Source organism: Diadema antillarum, unplaced genomic scaffold, assembly GCF_040938485.1.
Source record: "Diadema antillarum isolate AM-2024a unplaced genomic scaffold, OU_Dant_1.0 seq00000423_RagTag, whole genome shotgun sequence".
In the NCBI taxonomy this organism is placed as follows: Eukaryota; Metazoa; Echinodermata; class Echinoidea; order Diadematoida; family Diadematidae; genus Diadema; species Diadema antillarum.
Genome location: NW_027271406.1, coordinates 512,815 through 537,781, shown reverse-complemented (window position 1 = coordinate 537,781; position 24,967 = coordinate 512,815). Strand labels below are relative to the sequence as shown.

At 38.4% G+C, this 24,967-nt stretch overlaps 1 protein-coding gene across 1 annotated transcript in view; it reads right to left on the bottom strand.

The window, feature by feature from the left end:
• LOC139732457 (uncharacterized) overlaps positions 1–24,967 on the bottom strand; it is a 102,034-nt gene that overhangs the window by 29,088 nt on the left and 47,979 nt on the right. The window contains exons 3-18 of the mRNA XM_071643320.1: positions 18,849–18,937; positions 18,336–18,415; positions 18,004–18,085; positions 16,069–16,148; positions 15,469–15,581; positions 13,459–13,586; positions 12,567–12,638; positions 11,844–12,013; positions 8,780–8,867; positions 8,175–8,311; positions 7,457–7,625; positions 5,569–6,407; positions 5,265–5,443; positions 4,107–4,397; positions 2,362–2,458; positions 1,006–1,193 (exon numbers count right to left, since the gene is read on the bottom strand). Of these exons, the coding sequence (XP_071499421.1) occupies positions 1,006–1,193; positions 2,362–2,458; positions 4,107–4,397; positions 5,265–5,443; positions 5,569–6,407; positions 7,457–7,625; positions 8,175–8,311; positions 8,780–8,867; positions 11,844–12,013; positions 12,567–12,638; positions 13,459–13,586; positions 15,469–15,581; positions 16,069–16,148; positions 18,004–18,085; positions 18,336–18,415; positions 18,849–18,937 (2,802 nt within the window). The remainder of the gene's footprint in view (positions 1–1,005; positions 1,194–2,361; positions 2,459–4,106; positions 4,398–5,264; positions 5,444–5,568; positions 6,408–7,456; positions 7,626–8,174; positions 8,312–8,779; positions 8,868–11,843; positions 12,014–12,566; positions 12,639–13,458; positions 13,587–15,468; positions 15,582–16,068; positions 16,149–18,003; positions 18,086–18,335; positions 18,416–18,848; positions 18,938–24,967) is intronic.

Here is a 24,967-nt window from a genome sequence, read left to right as displayed (position 1 = left end):
TTTGAATGTATTCATGATGATCTTTGTAAAATGTCCGCAATTCAGCCTCCTGGCTGCAAGAGATGTTATTCAATAAATACCTTTCAATCAAATACCTTTCAATCAAATGGACACACTTATGTGACAAATAGAATTCTAACTGATGTGAGCTGTGTTTAATGAGCACTGCAATTCTATACGTTGAATCTTATGATACAGATTGCACGCATACAGGGTGGCATTGACAATATGTGACCGTGCACCTCAAAACGAACATAAAGTCGCACACACTGATTTTGTGTGAGGACTGAAAATAAGTGAAATGGGTCAACCTAGCCGAACTTGACTTTTTCATATTTTCTGAAAGAGCGGGTCTTCTTTGACATTATGCTAAAACTTGGTAACATAAAACAGGCAGGAAAGTGTGTTTTTTTAGCAGTTTATCTCGAACATTTTTGGTAGAATAGTGTGATTAGGTGTGTCTTTAGAATCCCCTTTTCATTTTTGAAAAACCGTGGTCACACTCTTCGCTTTTAACTCTAATAACTTTTGGGAGGATAGTGCTACTGCTTTGAAAGTTTGCATTAATTATGGACAGAATGTGTTAATGAGGCATGCTTAATTTCAGTTTAATCTGATAATCCCTTCATTATTGTTACTCTGGTGGTTTACTTCCTGTTTTTTGTCCCATTCATCGCACAGCCAGCACGGTTTGGTAAACATTAAGCGCTTGAATAAACACTGTACTTCAGAGCCTATTTTCTCAGTTCACACTTTTCCTGAGTTTGTGCTTTCTTTCCAATATTTAGATAGGTTAGGAGAGTCCATTTGATTTGAGTTATACATCATTTTAAAGCTTAAAGTCTGCTCTTTCAGAATATGGTCTTAATTAAACATTCATGTCTGGTGACTTTTTGTTTGTTTTGAGGTGCAGGGTCACATATGAAAAGAAAACAATACACAAAGCATCTCTGAAATCATTAAATTTGCTTCAGCTCTGCGGGTAACTTGTCTGTTTGGCACTACCTCTGACATTGAGTGTGACCGACGCCTCAATCCTGGGGCCCACTCCGTTCTCCACGATGCACCGGTAGACACCGCTGTCCTCCACCTCTAAGGAAGTGATGATGAGCTCCTGGCCGAAGCTGGTGTGAGAGGACCGGTTGACTGGCAGCTCGGCATCCTCCCTCTCCCACCAGATCTGGGGCACTGGGCTGTGATGGGAAAATACATGTATGATGAATTAACATCACCAAATTCTCCTATTTTTCACTTTTTCCTGCAACTGAGATATGCTTTGAGTTCTTCCACATCAGTCAGTGTATCAGCAGTGCAAAGTGCATTGGAAAGTCAGAATGGAATATTCCCTTTAGAAAGTGTACAAAAGATGTGTTTAGAGAGGGGGAAAACCTCATCCAAACAAATTATAAAGCAATGGTGCTCTTCCTTTTATATCTCCTACCCTTTTCCTAGCATCTCTCTCTCTTTACTTTTGTCTGATAAAACAGGATTATTGCATCATATTTGCTTGAAAAAGTGAGTGCCAGTATTTAAATGTTAGGCTTTGAACTACAGCTCAGCATTAACCATGTTGTACATTGCAGCATTACTCAAAATAATTGCAATGTTATGAAATACCAGCACACCTATTTAGAACAAACTGCTTCCAAAACTATTCCTCAAAATGTGTTATTTTGGAGTCCTTTCACTCTTCATAAATGCATTCTTGACCATCTAATTAGTCCACCACTGTAGTACCCTACCTAGTGCACATTGATGCTCAAGTCATTTCAACAGACAGTGTGTCCAAAAAAAAATTACTATCAGAATTTCACATTGATAACTATCAATATGATCAAATTGTCTACATGCTACTTCAGGGTCTTAAGATATAACATCTTAGCTATATTTTATAGAAAACCCCATTCAATTTGGTTAAGTCGTTACAGAGAAATGAGGATTGTTTTAAAGCATGTCATGAGTCTGATTCTTCCAAATTTAGCACTTGGATGCTCTTGGAACTGCATAATGTGTGAACACAATGGACGGAACTTGGAGGGAACGGATTCCTGACATGCTCTACAAACATCCTCATTTCTCTCTGACCACTGAACCAAATCGGATGGGGTTCAGTTTCAGTAAGATGTGGGTAATAAGTTACAGTTTCCTACCCTGAAATCGTATTTGGATTGAATTTTTATTTTTAAAGTTATCATTGCAAAGATTCCCGTTGTAATTTTTTTTTTTTTTGACATACGGTATTATGCCAATAAGACATATTACGACTGATACACAGGAAGATGAACAATTCACTGCAGTGATTTATCAAAAGGCAGCCTGGAGAGGAGTCACATGGTGAGGTATTGATGAACCTAGTCTTACTTGCCAGCAGCCAGGCACTTGAAGTTGACTTGCTCTCCTTGAAGACCAACTTGGTTTTCTTCAGGGGTAGAGACAAAGGCTGGAGGTGCAGAACGTTCTGTCAGAGGGATATAGAATACTTTTAATGCAAAAAACAAAGGAAAAAAAATCCTTTCGCACATATCGACCTAACCCAAATACAAAGATTGATACTGACTAGCATTATCTCGGTGTGACCTTACATAGCATAACTTGAATGTCATCCCTGTTTATTACCTTGCAATTAAATTAAAGTATTTACAAAGATATTTCAAAGTGCCCAATATCAACTTTTCTATAGTTGATGGTAAAAAATGTTTTTATTAATGAATCTTTCTCTCCACAACTGACAACAATTTTCCAGATGCTGACAACCAAAACAATAATATGGTACACAAGAACAGAATTTACAATAAAGTAACATCAGACTTTAAATTACATTAAGGAATTTAGAGGCAGAGCAATCGCTTTTGTCTGCCATCTGCATCCAGCCTAGATGAGCTTGAGAGTAAAGAATGCTGTATTATTCCCACTAAAACAACATCTGCATTACACATTTAACATGGCCAATATGTGCAAGAAAAAAATTGACATGACGCTAATTTGATGATAATGGAATAACCTTGATCATTATTGTTAAAGGACAAGTTCACCTTCATAAACATAAGGATTGAGAGAATGTAGCAATATTAGTAGAACACATCATTGAAAGTTTGAGGAAAATCGGACAATCCGTTCAAAAGTTATGAATTTTTGAAGTTTTTGTGCAGTAACCGCTGGATGAGAAGACTACTGCAGTGTGTGAATAACTTAGATGTCACATGCGTACAACAATAAAGGAAAATATAAAGAGAATTTCACAAAATTTCATCTTTTGAAAAAAGTACACATTCGTCCGACTTGTTACCGACAAATGTTATTGGTAATATTATTCCCCCTGCCTTTAGAAAGAGGCAAGTCAAGTGCTCTTTTATTATGCGAAAAAAAGTGAAAATATGTTGAATTTTCTTTACATTTTCTTTATACTGTTGTACGCATATGACTCACAAGCTGTAGTAGTCTCCTCATCCAGCGGTTCCAACACAAAAATTTTAAAAATTCATAACTTTTGCATCGATTGTCCAATTTTCCTCAAACTTGCACTGATGTGTTCTACTAATATTGTTGCATTCTCTCAATCTTTATGTTTATGAAGGTGAACTTGTCCTTTAAAGACATATAAGGTGATAAATCTCTGTCATACAACCTTCAGAAAATAAAAATGGCATTTCACTCGAGGTCACAGGAGTCACACTGATTGCCAAATGAAAATCAATCATGACATTGAAGCACATAGACACATGCTTGATAGAACAAAAATAATGATCTTACTAAGAACATTGCAATGCACGAAATTTAGTGAGGAATGTGGGGAAAGATGGTATTGTGTAGAGGTGTTTTATTGTATTACTGCTGTGAATCATTGGTTACCAAGGAGTCAAGCTTTCTGGCATACCTTCCATATAGAAGTTGATATAGAAAAACAATGCCATGTAATTACATCATAGATGTATATGTGTCATGAAAATTGTTGAAATTGTACAAAATAATCATACCACGTAGCACCATATAGGCCCTACGCATACATTATATTGTTTTATGTTGCTGAGAATTGATGGAACTGCCAAGCACTGTCCTACAGAGAATAAATAGATAAGATAAAATCAAGTCAAATCATAGCATCTCACGCTTGACAATGAGGTTGATACGTGGTGACTCAATCTTCAGCTCCATGACCTCATTCACCACGATGCAGTGGTAGAGGCCCGTGTCTTGCTCCTCCGCCGCAGAAATCACCAGGTTGCCCTTGGAATCCTGAGAGACGCGCCGGCTGTGTCTGATGGGATCTCCTGAGCTATTCAGCGCCCAGGACACCAGGGGAGGCGGCACACTGAGGGGAGGGTTGCAGGCGAGGATCACAATGTCACCCACGTGAACCTCTCGGAGGGTACCGGGACTCGTCGCAAAACGTCCCAGTGCTGGGCAACAAAGAATGTGTCAATCATATCCAAATCATCTTAACAAAATGGATAAAAGTAGGTGGCGTGATAAAAATTGTGATGAGTAAGACAAAAATATGACCACTGGCAATTTGCTATGACAATTTGAACATCACACATCCAGAGAAGTGCAATCAAAAAATGTAAATATAAAAATTTATTCAGTTTAATGATTCTTGCATGGAGTTGTTTTTATTGCAATCAGGAGGTCCAATCAAGAGGCTATTGGTTTGAGTCTATAATCCAAGTATGTACGGTGTATGCTCATAATTTTTTATCATGGCTACTACTAAAACACTGAATAATCAATGTTTATTCATCTCGATGTAGGACAATTTGTCAATCACTTGCAATTCTAAACATTTTCTATTTTCAACTTGCGAGCATCAATACATTTGATTTTAACCCATTGAGGATGGACTGATTTTGCTATAACACATATTTCCCATAGACACCTGTCCGAGTATACTCAGGACTTATCTTCAACGGGTTAAGAATTTGCTAACCAGAGTGGAGAGCCAGAGGCCACTATAGTTTTCAGTAAAGTTGGATCTCCCGAGTGTACAGCCATGACTAATCTAACCATGTAGAGGACTAATTTAACCCGTTGAGGACGTGTCCCGAGTATACACGGGCAGGTGTCTACGGGAAATGCATTTTATAGAAAAATCAGCCTGTCCTCAACGGGTTAACCATGTAGAGGACTAAAACATACATGATAAAGTTGTGACTGATGAATATTTACATTCCTTAATCACAAACAAAAAAGCCACTTAAGTAAGGATACGAAACAAAAAAAAAAGATCATTAGTACATTCAAATCTTAGTTAGATCATTTAATTTCACCTGCTCTCATGACAGATGTCTTGGATGACACGACTGTTGTGTAGATGGTTGACACAAGACACTGGTAGGTTCCTACGTCTCCCCAGTCAGGGAACTGGATGGTCAGGTTGCCATGGTGATGGATCATCCTGGGATCACTCTGGATGTCCATCTCCTCCCCATCCTTCAGCCAGGTGTAGCTGCAAGAGAGGTAAACAAGCTGAAGGTCAGTCCAGGGGCATGTTGATGGGGTTCTGAGCATTGACAGCATCATGTGATTCAAATCATAGCATCTTTCATTGATTGCATGGTCACTTTAACTCACCTCATGACCGGTGGTCCGGAAGCCTCACAATTCAGGTTGAGGGGTTTCCCTGAGACGATGTAGATCTCTGGGTCCGGCTGGATAATGAACGTTGGCTGAGTGTCTAGTTCCTCGATACCAAGCCTTTCGAAGATCTCACTGACACTAGCATGATCTCCAAGCAATACTGAGCCTTGGGGGATTCCCACTGAGCTATCAACACAAGCTTGGGTGCTGTTAAAGCTTCCATGGGATTCAAGACGAGTGTTTCCCCCTGGTGAGTTCAAGTTAGAACCAGATGTCACTGAGCTGATGTTGGCCTGGAGGAACAGGGCCTCCTTCTGGATGGATGCCGTTCCGAGTTGAGTTTTATTCCCTGTGGCTGCTGCAGGGGTTGGGTGTGGTTGTTGCGTCGGTGGGCGGCGTGGCACGGTCGACTCCAACATGGCCGCTCTGGTGGCCGGGACACCCCTTGTGATCTCATCAATCAACTGCAGATATAAATCTCCATCTTCCGCCGCTGCGCCAAGCGGCTCACTGCCAGGTAGCTCCAAGTTGGGGAATGCTCCTGGCTGGGGGTCATCACCACCACCGGGCTGGATGACCTCTCCAGTGCTAATGGCATTGAACTGCTCCTCTGTGGCCTCAGCGATGCGAGAAGAAGCTGGAACCGGGGGAGGCAGCTCCTGTGGGGGCAGCGAACCTACATCTGCACCTGCTTGCTGATCCTGCCCCTGAAGCCCCAGGGCCACCATGGGTGCAGTGATGACTTCTGCAGAGGCGAGGCTTTGACTAGAGTGCCGGGCGCAGTCTGGAGTCCTCTGGCACTCCGTGGATATGCAGCAAACATCCTTACATTCCTGGTCAAATGGATGGAAAATCAGTCATATCATCACACGGCCACATTTTTTAACTTAGCATTCATCTTCCACTCAAGAGAATGAAAGACACTGTCAGCATATCAATAACATGCTTACTTAGTGGTGATAGATCCAAATTACATCAACTATGACTTTCAACTCTGAAGACTTAAAGGCTCGAATTCACGAAGGTGGTCTAAATCTAAACCATGGTTTATGTATATTTCTTCTGCGTAGATATGATTGACAGCTTGCGTACGCTAACAGGCATCCAGTAAAAAAACGTGCATTGATGCGCGCATGTATTGGTACGCCTATTTAACGCTTAGTTTAGACCATGGTCTAAATTTGTACCATGGTCTAAGTTTAAACCACCTTCGTGAATTCGGGCCAAAGGGATCGTATAGTTTTGGTTGAGACCTAACTTCAGGTTTCTAAGATTTTTGGGTGGGATAATGAGAAACCTTTTATAAAATATGAAAGACCTTGTAATTCCAAGAGGGATTCAACCTTGATTTGATGAAAATTGCTTTTGAAATGGCTGAGATATCCAAAACAGAGCAATCCTAATCAAAGGTGGAGCCCACCTTTTATGAGGATCGCTTTGTTTTAATTTGCTTTTGGATGTCTCAGCCACTCCAAAACCAATTCTCATCTAATGAATTTTGAATTCCTCTTAGAATGATATGCTCTGTAATATTTCCTAAGCGGCTTCTTGCTATCTCGCAGAAAGTTAAAAGCCCAATCCTCAGCTCCACCAATAGTATACCATCCCTTTAACATAATCTTAAAAACTTAAAACACACACACACACACAGGAGAGGCTGTTTGTTTCATACAGTCACTCAATCATGACTTTTCATTTGTATGCCTCTCTCTGAAGTGAGGTTCCCATTTTACAATAAAAAGATAATACAGAGTAAACTTCTTTTATTTAGGTCAATTTGTGTTTTCATTTCATGAGTTGTGTGTCCCACGTTAAAGTTCTGCTGTAGAGCTGCCACCAAATCCATCCATGGTGTAGTAATCGAGATTTGTCAGTTCCTCACCTGTGGCTCACCACAGTCACACTGTTCCCCTGCTTCCAGCAGACCGTTGCCACACAGCGGTCCCAACGGAATGGACGGGAGGTTGTTCAGGCAGTTGAAATATCCCATGGAGATGTGACTGGACAGAAGCTCCCTCGAGCAGGTCGAAAACTTGGTTGGAGGTGGTACCCTTGTAACAGTGAGAAAAAAACACAAACCAAGGAATGCTAACACAATGATCAGAGCATCATTTCAACCACTTTAACCAATGAATAGTTTGACACTCTTATACTATGAGTGATAGATATAACTCCAGAACTGTTACTTTGATGTAGCGCATAACTTGTTATAAAATACTGTAGTCTTTTACATGATCACATGATCCCATATGGATTATTGTTGAAAATTGTGAGTTATAACACATGTATGTATCAGAATTTCTCCAACATGTGCAGCAGAGTCCAGGCCATCTGGGATTACACCAAGTTCCTCTATGAAGAACATTTGCAGTATATTTCACTATATACAAACAAAATTATAAGTAGTCTTACAACAGAATCTCGGTAAGGCCCGCTAAGTATTACGTCAAAACCCGTTGAGGATAGTTTGATTTTGCTACATCACACATTCCCCATAGACACTCGCCCGAGTATACTCGGGACTCGTCCTCAATGGGTTAAGTATGTAGGCCTATAGTGACGTTAGGACAGAGGAATGGTGTTATGCTGAAGGATTATACCTCTTCCCTATATCCATGACACAGTGGTTGGTAGGATCATTGCACGCACACTCAGGTGTATCATGCCTTAGTCCCAGTGTATGACCAATGCTATGGGCTGCATCGTAGGCAAGCAGGAGTTCATCGTCTTCATTGTCCTTTGATAAAAACACAAAACACATACAAGGAAACAACAAAAAAACAACAACATTTGGAATCAACCCTTTCATTTTCAGCGACAAGAATACAGATCATTGCGCATACAGTTTCCATTTGTGTGATGACGGAAAACTTTGGTACTTTTGGTATTTTTGCATTTATCAGTATGCCCTACATTCTGATCTAAACAATTTAATGATTGAATGCATACAAATACAATAACTCTCATGTGAAACTTTGACCTATTTAAAATTTCTAGATGTTTCACACATGTATGGATGCACCGATGTAGGACAAAGTCTCAAGCAAGCACTGCAGTGTCAAAGAAGAGACAATCTAATTCACATCTCTGATTGAGTGAGCAAGAAGCCATTAGATTTGCCTATCCAGAACAAGAATCGACAACTGAGTTGCAAAGACATGAGTTGCAGTTTGCAGAAAGGACAAATCTTAATTTTATGCTTTACCTCTAAAACTGCACCTGAAAATGATGTGGAGCACATTTCTCCGTGGTAGGCATAGGCTTTCATGTTCTTGTAAAAGAAGCTGGTGCCCCTGTAGAAAAAAAAAATGAAAGAAGAGGCCTTAATGATGAGTAAAGCACTGAGGAATAATTATCTCGTTATGGTCTAAGCTTACATTGACAGCTGACTTTTATAACTTGTAGACTTGAAGAAATATCAATGTTCAGATATACAGCATACACCAGTGTCCACATCACATTGCCCATTTTGCATGCTGAAATACCTAACTTACAATGATCATCAATACCTGTTTGAGAATTTTTGGTTTTATCATTGCTAGGCTAGAGGAGCAAAAATTAGTACCAGTTACTATCTTTAACTTTTGGCAGATAACCATTGGGATTTTTTTTCTATGCATTTTATCCGAAGTATTGATGCAACTTCATTTCTGAAGGCTTCCATAATTTTCCCATACACACTTGCCTGATTATACTCAGGACTCGTCCTCAACGGTTTAAAGGGGACCTATCCTACTCTTTTTTTTTTTTTGCTTTTTTTTTGCTTAGAACAGATGTGCATCTGAATTTTTGAGTTTGAAATAAAGTTTATATTTGGCTTCCATCTGCAGGCAGAAATACCAGCTATAACAAGGAGAAAGAGAAACAAACTATTGTGGAAGAAATGAATGCAATAATAATGGTTGGATTCTCAAGATCATTCATTCTTTTCGAAAGCAACAAAATTTGGCTTACATTTGATGAAATGCAAAAGAGATACATGTGACAGTTGTTCCAGATTTTAGACCAAGTCTATGGAATCAATATGAACTCCTTGAATGAAGAGTGACAAGAGTATGGGGAAAAAACAGTTTTTTTAGAGTCTGTGTCAGAATCAATTTGGGCTGGGGCTGAAGTCCCTAACCATGGAAGATTCAACTGCACATTAACATACGTCAAATTGAATTATATCACTCACAAGGTTTGTGACAACACACTCGTGACATCATCAATTACATCACTGACATGTTGTGGAGATAAAGTGGACACTGTGTCCTTCTATTAATGCATCTGGGATTAATTAGAGGGGTTATCAGGAAAGCTCAATTTCTAGTCAATTAACCATGCCTCAGGCCACACATCCCTTAAAAATCAGGCTAAATTTGCTTTGACGGTGACCAAAAAAGTCACTAAAACAATACCCTCCATTACAGAGGTACAGGGAAGTTTCCTGTTAAGAGCAACTGAAAACAAACAAGTCTTCAGTTCAGATTTATATCTATTCTGCTCAAAAAATGTGTGACATAAAGAAGGAATCTGGTTCATCACCCCTCCCTTTGCTATATAAAAAACCTTACGCAGCAAGGCTGACCTACCCTACAAGTACTGATTATTTTTCTTTCTTTCTTTTCTTTTTCTTTTATTTATTTATTTTTTTAGGTAAGTGTGTGTATGGGGGGGGGTTATGGTATTGGAAGGGACTTAATCAACAGAAAATATTTTTACCTACAAAGAGAATGATGTCTTCTTACACGACATGTTTTGGGTATCAGTAATATAAATGATTGATGTAAGAAAGCACAGAATGGAATCAAATGGAATGAATGGGAATTCAATGAATGGGAACAGCATATAGTCAGTATGGATATATTCCTTGTTCAAACCAAAAATATAAAATTACACCATTTTGCTTTCCACAACTGGTTCTGAATTCTCTTCCCTTGCAGAAATGTTACAATCATGCACATTCCATTTGAAATGCTCCCACTGCATGGAAGCAATTTTTTGTTATTGAGGATGGAAAATCAAACAACACAGTAAGGTAAAATTTCTGGTAAAAAAGTAAAAACAAAAAGACTGCTCACCATTAAAATTCCCTAACAAACTTTTCAAGTGAACACTCAAAATCATACACTACTGAAACATCCAAACTGGTCAGGATATGTGATCATTCTAGCTTGTGTCCCAAGGATATACATATGGTGAGTTTGATTCATCGATGCTAGAGTGCAATACCCTGTCACCATAAACGAAACTGCTGCTAAAGATAGTTGTGCAACAAGGTTCAATGATCTTGATCGTGGACCACTTTCTTGCAAAAATACTCTTTAAAAGAGTTCAGATTAATGCTAGATTGTAAGCTGGTACAAGTCACATGATCTGCCATGGATTTGTGCTCCACTAATCACCAATCAGGAAGCACACCTGGAAAAGATTTTAGGCTTACGCTAGAGGAGGACACCAAGTTAATACCATAACATGACAGACAGGAGAGGCTTTCACACTGACAAAGAACTCATTTGTAAACCCATTTCTCTACACATTTCACACCTATCGATAAACTGTCTGTTTATGAATCTGAATGCAGACTTGAATTATAATTCACCGATATGTATATCTAAAAACCTCTCATATTGATATGGCCAATCATGGTCAAGGGGAGTTTTTCAAATGAGTTAAGCCATGATTCTGTACGTGTGTTTGTAATTAGAATGGTTCAACCTCTAAGCTTGATTAAGGAGATGGAGTCTAGCTTGACTTTGTAGACAATGCTGCCATGGTTCTGGCGATCTCTATGGGAGCACTGTGGTTACAGTAGATGATGCTCTGTTTTCATAAGCAAGAAAGTGTGAATTCAAATCCTACCTGGGTGCTGCATATTTAGACAAGACACCTTCTCCTTAACATGTCCCTCCCACTCTATGCACATAAATGAGTACCCTGTAATGCAGGGATGATAATGGGCTGGGCCCTCTGGAAAACCAGAGCTAGCACTGAAGAGGCAGGGTACTGTGCCTGGTAAATACTGCATAAGCCGTTATTTTCGCATACAGATATTTTCACGACTGAGGATTTCTCGGACATTTTTCCGAGACGTTGTTTTCGCGAATTGAAATTGAGGCAATTGTACTTGTACTATTACCCTTTATAGGGCATGGCAACTTTTTTGCATGCTGTTAAATTTGCGGTCCAACAGTGATTCATGAAATTCGTGAAAATTAAACCCTCGCAAAAATAATAGCTTAAACGGTACCACGTTACCATCTACAAAGCTTGGCAGTGACACTCACGACAGAAGGACGGCGACATCGTTAGACTGCCTTGGAAGCAGCTCATCCTCTCTCCAAGCAAGGAAGTTATCCAGAGTCGTGTAGCCATCAGAACTAACCTCAATTTCATTTCCTTCATTCCACACCTCACTCCCGACCAGAGTCACCCTGATGTTTATATCTGCATAGATCTAAAAAAAAAAAACATGGAGTAAAAATACGGAAACTGCAAAGGCAGAGACAATACAAGTAAGGGTTGGAAAGTTAATGTAGCTACACAGATGAAGTATTAATGTATTTTGAAAGAAAAATGCATACTGCAGACTTAGAACAACTGAGAATAAATCTTGTTTTTACTAATTCATGATGAATTCAATGATTATTCATCATTTTATAGCTGCAATCGAGTATTCATAAATAGAAGAGACTGAAACCAAGAGCCAATGAAATCAGAGGGTAAAGATGTGCTATGAAAATCTTAATCATTTATTTCTGTCTGTACAAATGCATTTGTGAGATCACAACTGTACAAGTACAGTTGTACAACTGATTAAAATCTTTCATTGCAGACTATAAGACACTATCATAAAGAAACGTTACTCAGGAATTGATTCCTAGGCAAGGTATCTGGTACTTTACAAGGACATGCCGCACAAACAGGTTTTTTAAAATGCAGAAGAAATACCCTCACTCTGAATTACAAAGTTTTCATAGTAAGATGTTTGTTAGTATTTGATACTTTACCAATCCAACTAAATGTGCCAGAGTTGTTGATTTGTTTCTCAGCACTTCCAAATTCCTTCCACTGTCAATGAACTGAAAGAAGCAAAGAAATGTAAAACACAAATATGCATTGCACAAGGTTTCATAGTCAACTACAGAGTTACATGACTAAAATTCACTTGAATATCTTGTCATTACTTTATATTAAGGTCATGTTAGATTCACATGGCTTTTAACTGCATGCCATCAAACAGGACACACACAGTGTACAAACATAAGAGCCTTAGTTAAGGCACTGACTCAAATTACATTATAGTTACATTCTAAAGGTAAGTAATTACTGATGAGCATTCTACTTGGACTGAGAGAAATTAGCATTACATCATATCAAAGATTGATCTCATATTACAATTCCTTCAAATCACTGCATTCAAAGTTTGTACTACTGTCTTTCTGATCAAATGACAGTTGATGTGAACTTATAAAATGTGATATTAACAAGGGTGAATTTGTTTCTTATTTGTACAATGATGGCCCACCTTCAAATGAATATCTTGATTTAGAAGAAAAAAAAATCAACTCTTCATTCAACAACTTGATTATATTTAGCAGGAATGTGCGAACCTGTTCATCAATCTCTAGACTGGTGATTGACGTTTTACCATCACATATTTCTGTTTTGTTTTTGGGGTTTTTTTTGTTTTTGTTTTTGTTTTTTTTTGGGGGGGGGTTCATTTTTGGCAAGCAATACTAATCTTATCCATGAAATGACCACAGTGTGTTTCATTGAGTTCTGTGTTATACATCATCAGAAAGGGTGACTGTTCTGCATCAAAAGGGAAGTGCATCCTAAGGCTATTGGAAGGCAGGGCTTCTGACAGATAATGGATAATCACTTTTATTAGCTGCCCACCTGTTGATGGTCATGAACAATGTAGAGCTCAAGGTGGCTGACACCTGGTGTCCGTCCCGAGGACTGGTTGACTGGTCTGCTCTGCCTCCGTTGGCGGTGTCTTGTTGATGTAGCTGGAGGATCCTGCCCTGAAACCAAATGTGTTGGCTGATCAGGTTGTCCTTTGCACTTGCGTTTCTAATCGAATCAACCACCTTTTCAATCAATAACTCTCAAATGATAAAGTATGAGGATACAGGTGATCGGACTTGCGACAGCATAATGAAAATACAGTGGTCTCTTTTTACTCCATTGAAAACTACTCCCTAGTTAACTCGGGCAGTGTCTTTGGGAAATTTGTGTCATTAAAACAAAATAAGTTGGTCTGCAACAGGTTACAGAGATTCAAGAGAGAATAGCTCCTGCAAGGAACAAGTGAAGGCTTCCTGGCCCTTCTCCTTTACTCATCAAATGGCCATGCCTTAATTTGCATTTCCGTTAATTCCATCAAAGTATTTGCAGTTCCACAAGGTAATGTTAATTAGACAACCCTGATGAACTGAAACAACGACAAAGTCCCACATAAACACCATTGTGTTGCCATAGGTATCAATTGGATTACATAATCCCTGTTCATTGCAAGATAGATGCAGAACATCTGTGCCCACTGATCAAGAAATTACACCAACTGATGCACCTAAATGGCGAGTTACAAAGGGATGAACATTTTTGTAACAATGCCTGGTTTTACAGCATTTTCCACTGCAGCCGCACTTTACAACCAACAATCTCAGTCATTAGAGTTAAACTTTTTGGCACATGCACACTCAAAACATGCATCATCTTCAATCCCTGGACAACTTTCCATCCCACAAGGCCCCTATTGGCCCAAGCAATGAGCAATGCCATGCAGAAAATACCAAGCCAACAGATGTTAGTGGCATGTCAGGGGTAGGTTTAAAGGCATAATTTTCTGATCACAAAGCAGATATATCATACAGTGTAGCTGCCTTTGCCTTTTCTGGTACTGAATTTCCAGACCCATGTGTATTCAGATGCAAACACTGAAATATTCTTCCAATTTTCCTCACTATCATATCTAGACCCATTGACCCACAGGAACATAACGGCCCTGGGCAACGTAAATGGAATGGGAATTTGATGTGTTCTTGTTTGGGATGGGTAAATATAAGCACATTTTCCAAAGCAACTTACACTCTTTGCTTTCATTCCCAACAAATCTTCTGCATCAAAAGAGAATAGATGTTTCCATATTGTTTGCAGTTTAATAACAAATAAAATTGAATTTACCTTCAGTTACTGTTATCATAAAACAGAATCTAAGAATATCATGTCTTCTCCCAAACACAGCAGTTATTTCTTATCAATTTGAGACATGATGCTAAAGAGATGTTTTGCAATGCCAGTTTTGATTTCGGAGTTAACCCACTGAGGACAACTCCCTAGTATACTCGGACAAGTGTCTATGGGAAATGCGTGTTGTAGAAAAATCAGCCTGTCCTCAACAGGTTAACACAACACTGCCCATTAGTGATGAGTACTGCTAACCTTGTTTGTTATCAATTTTTTTTTTTAAATCAACTTGTCCATGGTCAATTAGTTGGTATGGAAAACTCTTATTAGGTTTGTCCCTGTCTCATGTTGACATGCTTGCTAGTATCCAATTCAAGCTTTACAAATCACCAGAAAAAGGTCAACTTCGCTCAGAGGGGAAACAATCAAATCAGATGTTTGTGACTGCTTTACACAGGATGGAGGTAGATAATATTCTACTCTGAGATGGTTGAAAGTTGACAAAACATTTAGATTTGGTTAGATACTAACAAACAATAGCAGTACGTGAAGTTTTGCTGAGATCATTTGCAACAGCAATAACTACATATTACGGAGAACAGCTTATTGACTTCAATAGAACTTTATCAACTTGGAAAGTTTTGAATATTCAGAGGATTACACGTAACAAGGAAAGCATGAGGGGTGTAAGTTCACCCCTCTCTCGGCTGTACTCACTTGTCTCATGTCTCCTATGCACAACTGATCTTAATCTGGTGACTCTGTACAGATAGCCATCTTCCCATGCTGGACTAATGACATACTTCTCCTTTCCTGTGTACACTGTGCCCCTAGATGGTGTGATGATCAAATCAAAGTCATTTACAAAGAATGTAAATTCTGAACTTGCAAAGAGCAATATTCATTATTTCAAGGGTATCTTAGCTTCTCTGCAAAATTCTCAAGTCCTAGTCTTTTTAGAAATAGTTCTCATATTTTTATGTAAAGTGAAAAACAACATTTCGTAATGTTCTCAACAGAAACAGTTTTATCATGGTTTTACTCACGACACAATAATGAGCAATCATCTAGTCATTAATTACCATAGCAAAATTGAGTAGGATAACTGATAATTTTCAAATTCATGATTTAGAACTTAATCCATAACACACCTTTTTCATGATCTAATTACACATGGTATGTAAAACTTTAAATCTTTGAATTGTGGTCTAAATAAAGCATACAAAATTGGTATTCAAATGCACTAACTTCATTAATGCAATGACTGTCCAGAAGCATGACAGACTAAATCAATATTTTACCAGAGAAATTATTCACCGTATTCTTTGTGAGCATGCATCAAGATAAACAGCTGATTTTCTCCTTCCCCGTACAGTACCATGGTAGAAGCAGTCATCCTTCATGAAAAAAGAAAAGAAGTTACATGACAGTTGATTTAACTGTTGACTCGACACACAGTTGTAACTTAAACATTAGATTAGAATCTAAACTATGGAGACAAGAGTCTTAGTTGTGTTGTTCGAAAATCAATCTGGTCTCCAACATATGATTTTTTTTAATACTTTTCTAACTTCAAAGCTACTGTTATAATTTTCATTTTGCTACATACATGAACATGTGTGCACCGAACATTTTATCACAAATTGATGAAAACTAACATAATCTGTTGAGACAATCGAACACACACACAAAAAAAAAGCTTGGTAAAAATTTTGGAAAAATATGACAAATCTAGATGTACCTGCAACTGACACACTGACATTAAGGAACATCAGATTATTTTCCCTTGCAGAACATATCATTAACTAGAGAGGCACTCTGAGAGCACAGACTTCCACATAGCAGCTCATTTCCACCACTGATGTTGTTCTTCCATAGAGATCAGTGATTTCCACCCATACATATGCATGCTGAAAATCACCAAATTTCCAAATATAGAAACCTTTTGCCACATCATCAACTTCCAGCTGCGTGGCACGCCTTGTCCTAGCAGAAACTAGAGCACACACTTTAGTGTGTGTATGCAAACCTTCAAAAAAAAAAAAATGCGCAGCTCGAACTCCCAAGTTCATTGACCCCATCTGCCAAAATATAAAAAATCCTTCATAAAATCCATAAAAATTCCCAGATCACTACCAAAATGTAATCATCTGTTCCTTGTGTCATTCTCAACCTTTCCTGTAAGTTTCATCCAAACCCATTGACAACTTTTTGAGTTATTTAGCACACAGACAAACACAAACCAACAAACAAACAAACAAACGCTCCTCCTCCCTTGGCGGAGGTAATCATCACAATATCATTTTCATCTCTTCAATGGAATGAGCCACACATAGAGGCGCCTCTGCACAAGAGGCGCATAAGTTGTGCTACATTGGACAGGCAAAGATGTATGAAACATCATGTATTGAAAAGACAAACAATTCTTTCATTTATTCTTTTGTAGTAGGTATTTAGCACTACCTTTGAAGATCTATGTCGCATTGACGAAGTCACTTTTCGCAAACAGATACTTCAGTAGTCTACGTGGTCGTGGGTGTTACGAAGTGCTTACTATGTGTCTTTACATCACAGACTTTATGGTGTTAGGTAATGATTTGTTTGTGAGTATTCGTATACCAAAGATATCCAGAACCACCTATGACTTTGGCAGATTCCTAGTACACGTGTACTAGTATTAAAGTCTTCCAAGTTTGGCATTTTGTCTACGCATTCAGATACAAAGTTGGAACCCACATCAATTACCGTAAATGGGACTGAATGATAAGATCATGCGACTGCGAGGACGTAGGACTGACCATCCACTGTTGCGTTTATACTTCAACATGCTCACTTTCCCTTTTGTATTTGTATGCACGAGTGTTGTCAAAATTTTGCAAAAATTGAAACGATATACACAGACGTTAATGAAACGGGAGCAAATATTTACCTTAATCACCGTACGACCTCTTTAACTGGTACCAGTGGTAGCGGCTTTATGATCACACTTTTCGCCAATCAGCTGTTCGGATACGCATGCGCAATTCAGGAAAACTTTTCGCCAATCACCGATGATAGGAAGTTCTGCTGGATTCGTTTTCTTTACATATTTAGTACATGTACATGTCGTGGATACTACATTGTCTACTAGTATTTGGTCGGTTCGTGGGGGTGGGGGGGGGGGGGTACGCGTACTTAGTATATGTTTAGTTTCAAAGGAAATTGACAAGAGTATAAATGATAGCCGATGTCATATTCGTGATGATTACTTACAAGGTATGGTGTCTTTCGCCTGAATGGCTGGTCGACTGCTTTATAGAATGTTTCCACCGTAGATGATAATACCGAGTTTTTACTGCCAGAAAAACAATAACACAAATAAACAAAGTACCAAATGTACTTTTGCACATCTGTTGAATCACAATAATATCACAGAACGATTCAATTCAATGTTTTGTATGCCGATGTTATTCGATTATAATCATCACGACAGAATGTAATGAATAAAAGTATTGCTTCATAATCCAAGCGAACGTACGGCGTGTGCATGACAGTGTGCTGAGCATGCCCAATAAATTCCTATGTTAGTCTCGAGTTAGTCTTACCTTGTTTTTGTAACGTCTAATATCAGGTCTTGGTTAAATGCAGCTATGTACACCGTCGTGTGATTTATGGATCGCAAGACCTGAAAGGTGGACAGAAAATGAGGCAAGTGTGTTTCATATTAGTTTCAGACTATTTGCATGTTTTCGTTTTATGTATCATTTCTTCTCTTTTTTGGGGGGTGGGGGGGGGTTCTGAGGTAATAATTTATAAAAAAGGACAATTTCCATGCTAAGGGAGCTTTTCCTGATCCCGTGATACCCTGAGCCCTAAGTTCTGATCTCTGTTATGCATTCGTGGAATGATATCATGCAACACAGTATAGTGGGTAAGTTTTTATAAAAATGATTATTTACGGAGAAACATCGCATTTCTTTCAGACCTTGTCCAATGAAAGCAAACGTGTTGAGGTGATAAAACTATCAACTATCATAAGAACCTATACAATTAAAACTAAGATATAAATTTATAGAAACAATAACGGTTGGTAAAATGCAAAGTAACTGCACACTTACCTCTGCAGTTGCAAAAGCTCCCTCCAACATAAGCGGCACCTCAGCAGTGTTCGTGGGCCTCTCCTCCAAACGATAGGCACTAGCAAGGACTGACCAAAAAGTTAAAAATGACAGTATTATAAATCGCAATGAACACAAAGTAAAGTAGTGATTACTTCTGTAATCCAAGAAAACGACAGACAAGAAATTGCTGATCTTGAGCTTCCCATCGCTGTTGATGCTGTGGAAAGAATGATCACATACTGAATAAATAAATGCTAAAACCTTTACTGAACGTATAGTGAAACTCTGTTTGTAAGTAAATGTGTTACTCTCTTGCCCATGAGCAAAAAAAAAAAAAACAATCTTGAATCTGACTTTGATAGATACAGCAAAATCAAATAAATGGGGTAGTAATGATGGTGTCATGAAAATCGGACAATTTCGAAATCGATTTCGGAAAAAGAAAGCATGCAATTTCATCCAATTATTCTGCAGGTGTGATATAGAGAATTATAATCTATTTAGGGCAGGCGTATCCCGCTGCCTAGTTATTGACTCAACAATTTTTTTTTTTTTTTTTTTTGGGGGGGGGTAAAATAATGGAAAAGTTGAAAGCTGATGGCATCATTGTTTCATCTAATTTACATCTTCTCATCAATTTACATTGTTGCCAATGTCACAGTTTTGTGGAAACGTTATATTCTAACATTTATGGCACTTTCTCCATTTCTCTCTTTCTTTCTCTCTCTCTCTCTCTCTCTCTCTCTCTCTCTCTCTCTCTGTGGAGTAATTCATTTTCAATAGAACTTTTTCTGGTAGTTATATTTACTTTATAAGTCTTTTGTCAAAGTGTATACATGCAGCTCCGTGGTTAACAAGAGCATGGAACGGAGGTTCCTTTTAAACGAAATCACACGTGATTTTTGGATCTATACCATACTTACAAAGTGTAAGTGCAGTGGCGGATCCAGAGGGGGCGCAACCGGCGCACGCCCCCCCCCCTTATTTTTCGCTAAAAACAAAAGAAAAAAAAAAGAAATGAAACCCGGAAGTGGCACCAGAAATTTCTGGATCCGCCCCTGAAGTGTATACAAAAGTGTGTCACGAACGAGCTGCGTCCATAGCATGCAAGATGTGAATGATTCCTCAGTTTGAAATGGATCATGACAAAGATCAAACTTGGGGGAACTTTCTCCTACGTCATTTCCTTTCAAACCCTAGACTGACAGCATCCCAAAACTCTGGAGCTCATCATGATCGCGAAACATGGTCGTAATTTGTTTCATGAAGTGAACCAGACAAGGGGAACACCACATGACTTTACCAGGAGTCTCTCGGTTGACAGGGTTCAATTAAATCGGTGTTGACGGATTGGGGGGAGGAGCGTGCAGAGAAGAGACCGAAGACTGTGAGAAAGACCACTTCAAAGTGTATATCAGTCGACATCAATTGTTTGCGAGTTGCTGTGTGCCATTACAAGTATACCTTTTGATAAAAATACAGTTAGATGAAACAGACATAAATTGGTCTATAGGGTACACTATTTAACTTTTACCTGTTCCATAGAAACTAAGATGAGGGCTTTTTACTTCAAACTTTTTCACAACTCTATTTGCACCAAACGATTTTTGATCGGATTCAGATAAATGTCATTTCTGTGAGAAAGAACCAGAAACGCTCATTCATTTGTTTTATGATTGTATAAAGGTCTGTCCTCTTTTGAGAAAACTGTCTGTCTTAATCAATAAACAGGTGACCCCTTCTAGACAGTTTTCAAAATTTAATTTTGATTTTGGAATTGATATTAACTCTCACAAAGATGTGTGTATAAATCTTTATTTTTATGTTCGAATTTTTTATCTATAGATCAAAGTTTCAAGATTCCTCACTCGATTTTAAAGCTCCTTTTAATTTGGTTAAACTGAAACGTAATGTAGAGTACAAAATTGCTGAAGGGAAGGGTAAACTTCACACTCACTTTAAGAAATGGCAGATTGATTTCTGATTAACTTAAACATACATGTGGTAATATATTCTTTTTTCATCTTGATAGAGTTTGTTTACATATGTATCTGAAAGCAATCACAGTAAAAGATTTATTCTATGTACTCACTTTGTGTTTTGATATGCATTATTAGAAAAAATGTTGAATAAAGACATAAAAAAGATGGTTTGCGGTAATAGTGATTTATTATATCAGAGTGAAACATGAACCTTATGATTATGTTAAAGTACAGTTTGTTTTTATTTCCTATGGTAAGGTTCGCTATCATGGTTGACTGACATCTTGCACGTGTTTGTTTGAATTACTAGTAAGATGTCAAATTATTTTGTGGCATTTCAACCATAATTATCGCTTTAGATATAGGTTGTTGATGCAATTCTTAAGATAGAATAGGCAAGTAAAAGGCTATCATTTCATGGCTTTATATAAAACAGTAATATTAACCAATGTGTAGACGACCGTAGGGTAGTCAAATCGACCAGTGTTTCTGATCATATTCTGCTTCTTGGATCATCGGAGAAACTGTTGATAATAATGCTGGTATAATAGGTCGGTCATCGCAAACGGCATAAATCTAAGATTTATTCTTGAATTTTTAGGGATAATCGTTTACACGAAAGCCACAGGAAATCTTATCTGAATACATGCATGTAGGGATTTCAATAGATTATTGACGGAACGTTGAGGAGAGAAGTTTCTTCTATTTTTTCTCTGTGTGATACGTGGTATGAGCAAGGGGTATTTAGCAGACCTAAACAAGTCTATTGAGGTTATCAAGATATGTATATTTATGACATTGGTCAAAACGAGTGGATTGATACATACGCACACATAAGGAACCAAACGTGAGCAGTGGTGAGGGACAATCATCTTGACGAAACCTATACACACTGGCGAACGTTGTGGCGCTCATATCATGATATTATGTCGTTTTACTTGGGGATCTATGGACATTACGAACTTCATAAAAAAGACCCCATTACTATAAGTTTAGATAGGTGCCGATCTCTCTCATTTCTGCTCATATGATTAAAACCGCTCTCATGTATCAACGGGATACGCATTTACTTTTCAAAATAAGAAGACAGAAGACAGGCAATAATACAAACATCGCGGTGATCTTGGTAAAGTAATGCTATCACCCTATAACTGCCTTTTACTCCTTAGATGATGAAATTTATCGGTCAAAATCGCGACCTGAATCTGACCATCAGGGAGGTGAGACGTCTCACCTCCCTGCTGAGCGTACATGCCGAGTGGTAGTGGGAAGGGTGTGGATGGGTGGTGGGTGGGGAAGGACAATATCGAGAGACATATCAAAATAATGCCACTGGTGACTGGTGCCTTCGCATCGATGTCTCTCTCTGAAAGTTACGGTTCGACTGAACACGTGACCCAGAAAATATCTTTAGCCCTCTATTCTATTCTTCCTTCTATACCTTCTCACTCTCTCCTTTTTCTTCAATTCACGTTCAAAAAAAATATCCTGAAATTAATCCTTGCGAGTTGTGTTGATGGAACGTCGGAACGTCCAGCAGTCGCCAAGCCTCTCCCAATGTCTCCCCAGTGGAGTTGGCACATAGTTCCGTCGCCGAAGAACTATGGATATTGTATGGACGATGGACGAGGGATATTATACTAAAGCATATATTTATGACTCCAACCATGTTTGCTTTGCAGAAATAGCACGACGTTTCTGTAGACTATATTTTGTTTACCCTCTTCGGAAGTGGTCCTCCAGGGGAAATCATGATCATTGAGAAAAAAAATCTAAGGCAAAATATGGACTTTGTTCTTTTTTTAAATTCTTCTTCGGTGTATTATTTTGTATACTCAAAGTCAGAACTTCGCACACAAAAAATACCTCTATATCACATAGAGATAGGCAAATATATGACCACATCATAATATCTGAATAATTTACTCTTCCTGTCTGACATGATCTACATCAATCATGCATGACGGACTTTCAAGGATCCACGGTCCAACATATTAGTACGATTCATCGATTTATCATAATTCACTTTATATTAAAATTCATATTTCTGTCATAAATCATATAAAAACTCATGTTTTATCACAAATCATATCATAATCCATATTCGTATCATAAATTATAACATAATCCATATTCATATATTCTTATATTTTCATGTGTTCCCGTTCACCCATGTTATCTTCAAAAACTATCTTCTGGACTTTTTAGCCCACGATGATCAATCATGTTTGGGAGCAATACATCACTAGCAAAATAAATTCCCGACTATGGTCTGTGATATAGAAAGCTATATAAAGGGGTCGGGGAACCAGCCCTGTCAATCAAAACTCCATGTAGTACGCTGGTCATTATCTCTTTTGCCCCCTCTGCTGAGCATCCGATTATTCACCTGTCGCGTCACCTAGCAACAAAACTGTGTTTAATAACCAACGGGGTGAGAGGCAGGCGACCAAGAAGGTATACTATAGCTCCTTTGGTATGACCAGAGTGATTTCCTACATGAAATTCGCACAGAATTCGCACAGAATTCGGACATGAGGAAATCTCTGACTCATCCTGGGGTCGTATACGTGTTCTATATTTGCAGTACAAATTTGATGAATAATCAGTATAATTTTGTCATATTGTGCACATTATTGAAAAACAGTAATAGTGTACATGATGTATCTATAGATTAATGTAAAATCTCAATATGCAAATTACACAGCGTTATTTGTCGCCCGACGAGTGATCCACAGTGCAGCGTGTATGAAATAGCACAATAAGATATTTTATGACAAATGTTACGACACATCTGTCACCGACGATGCAGCCCTCTCAGTTTGTTAGTCCCTAAAAGTCCTACATCATCTAAATCATGACAGCAGATCATGGCACAAATCCGGTCATACACGTGTTTTAAAAACAGAGTACAGGCATTTTCGAAGAGCACGATTTAGCAAAACAGAATGAAGACAATGAAAGTACAATGAACCCCGATGTCCGGAAAACAGGAAAAGTCCTGTCACGATGAAACACAAACAGGACGTTCGGGCAGTTGAGTAGAGCAACAGAGGGCATCGTACATGCTGAGAGAAAGGGTACAAACGTGGACCTGATCTGATGTAGGTCAATCGGAGCGTTTAGCCCTATACTTCTGTGAGTCGCATCTTTAGTCTCTGAATATACGCAAGATGGGTGTGATCAAAATTGTCCTCCCGCTGGGCGTTCTGTCGGCAAAGTCTAAATTTTGACGAATTTGTGATTCTCCACTATTTTTCACTGTTTGTTCAGGACACTTATCAAAATTGACAGGGTCTTCACACCCACCCACCACTACTGCTTTATGTCCACGGGCAACATCACGGGGGCCAAATAGAGTGAAATCAAGCCGAGCAAGCCCTCTTGGGGGTCTAAACATTACCTGTCTTCTTACCAGGACTTCATCCTATAGTTCTCGTAAAGAGAATTATGGTACGTTTTGGTACCTCTCCGTAAACCTTTAACATTCATGTTCTTCACCCGGAAACAAAATCATGTTTCTCCGTTGCGTTCATTACATGTTTTATGATAAAGCACATTTGTATTTTTCATGAACACACTATTCTCATTTAGTATGTCGATCTTAATATTTAGAAATAATTTACAGACACACACACACATACGAGAAACAGGGTAAAATGAGAGGGGAAAAAAGAAAGAAAACAACAGACTAGGTATATGAAATCATGTTACCCTATATCATTTGAAAATCTCTTTTTGTGAATTGATATATACATGATACTTAACAGTCATGTGCGATAAGTAGGGCCCTATATTGCAACATGGTGAAAATTCCTTAAATTTTTGGTGAATGACTTTTCTTTGTTGAGGCCTAGTTTTGTTCTAAATCATCCCATTGATTTGATAGTAACCGACATTCCGGTATGAAAGGAAGGTGCAAATTGTGCACTTTTTAATTCAAGGCTATTGAGTCCCTCATGCGCACGCCATAGATGGGACCAAATAAAAGTTACATAGTCTAGAAAAAACGAGTAAAAGTTAACAAACACAACAATGAAAATTTGATCAAAATCGGATAAGAACTAAGAAAGTTATGAAATTTTGAAGTTTCGCTAATTTTCACGAATCAGTTTTTGAACAGTCAATAATAAA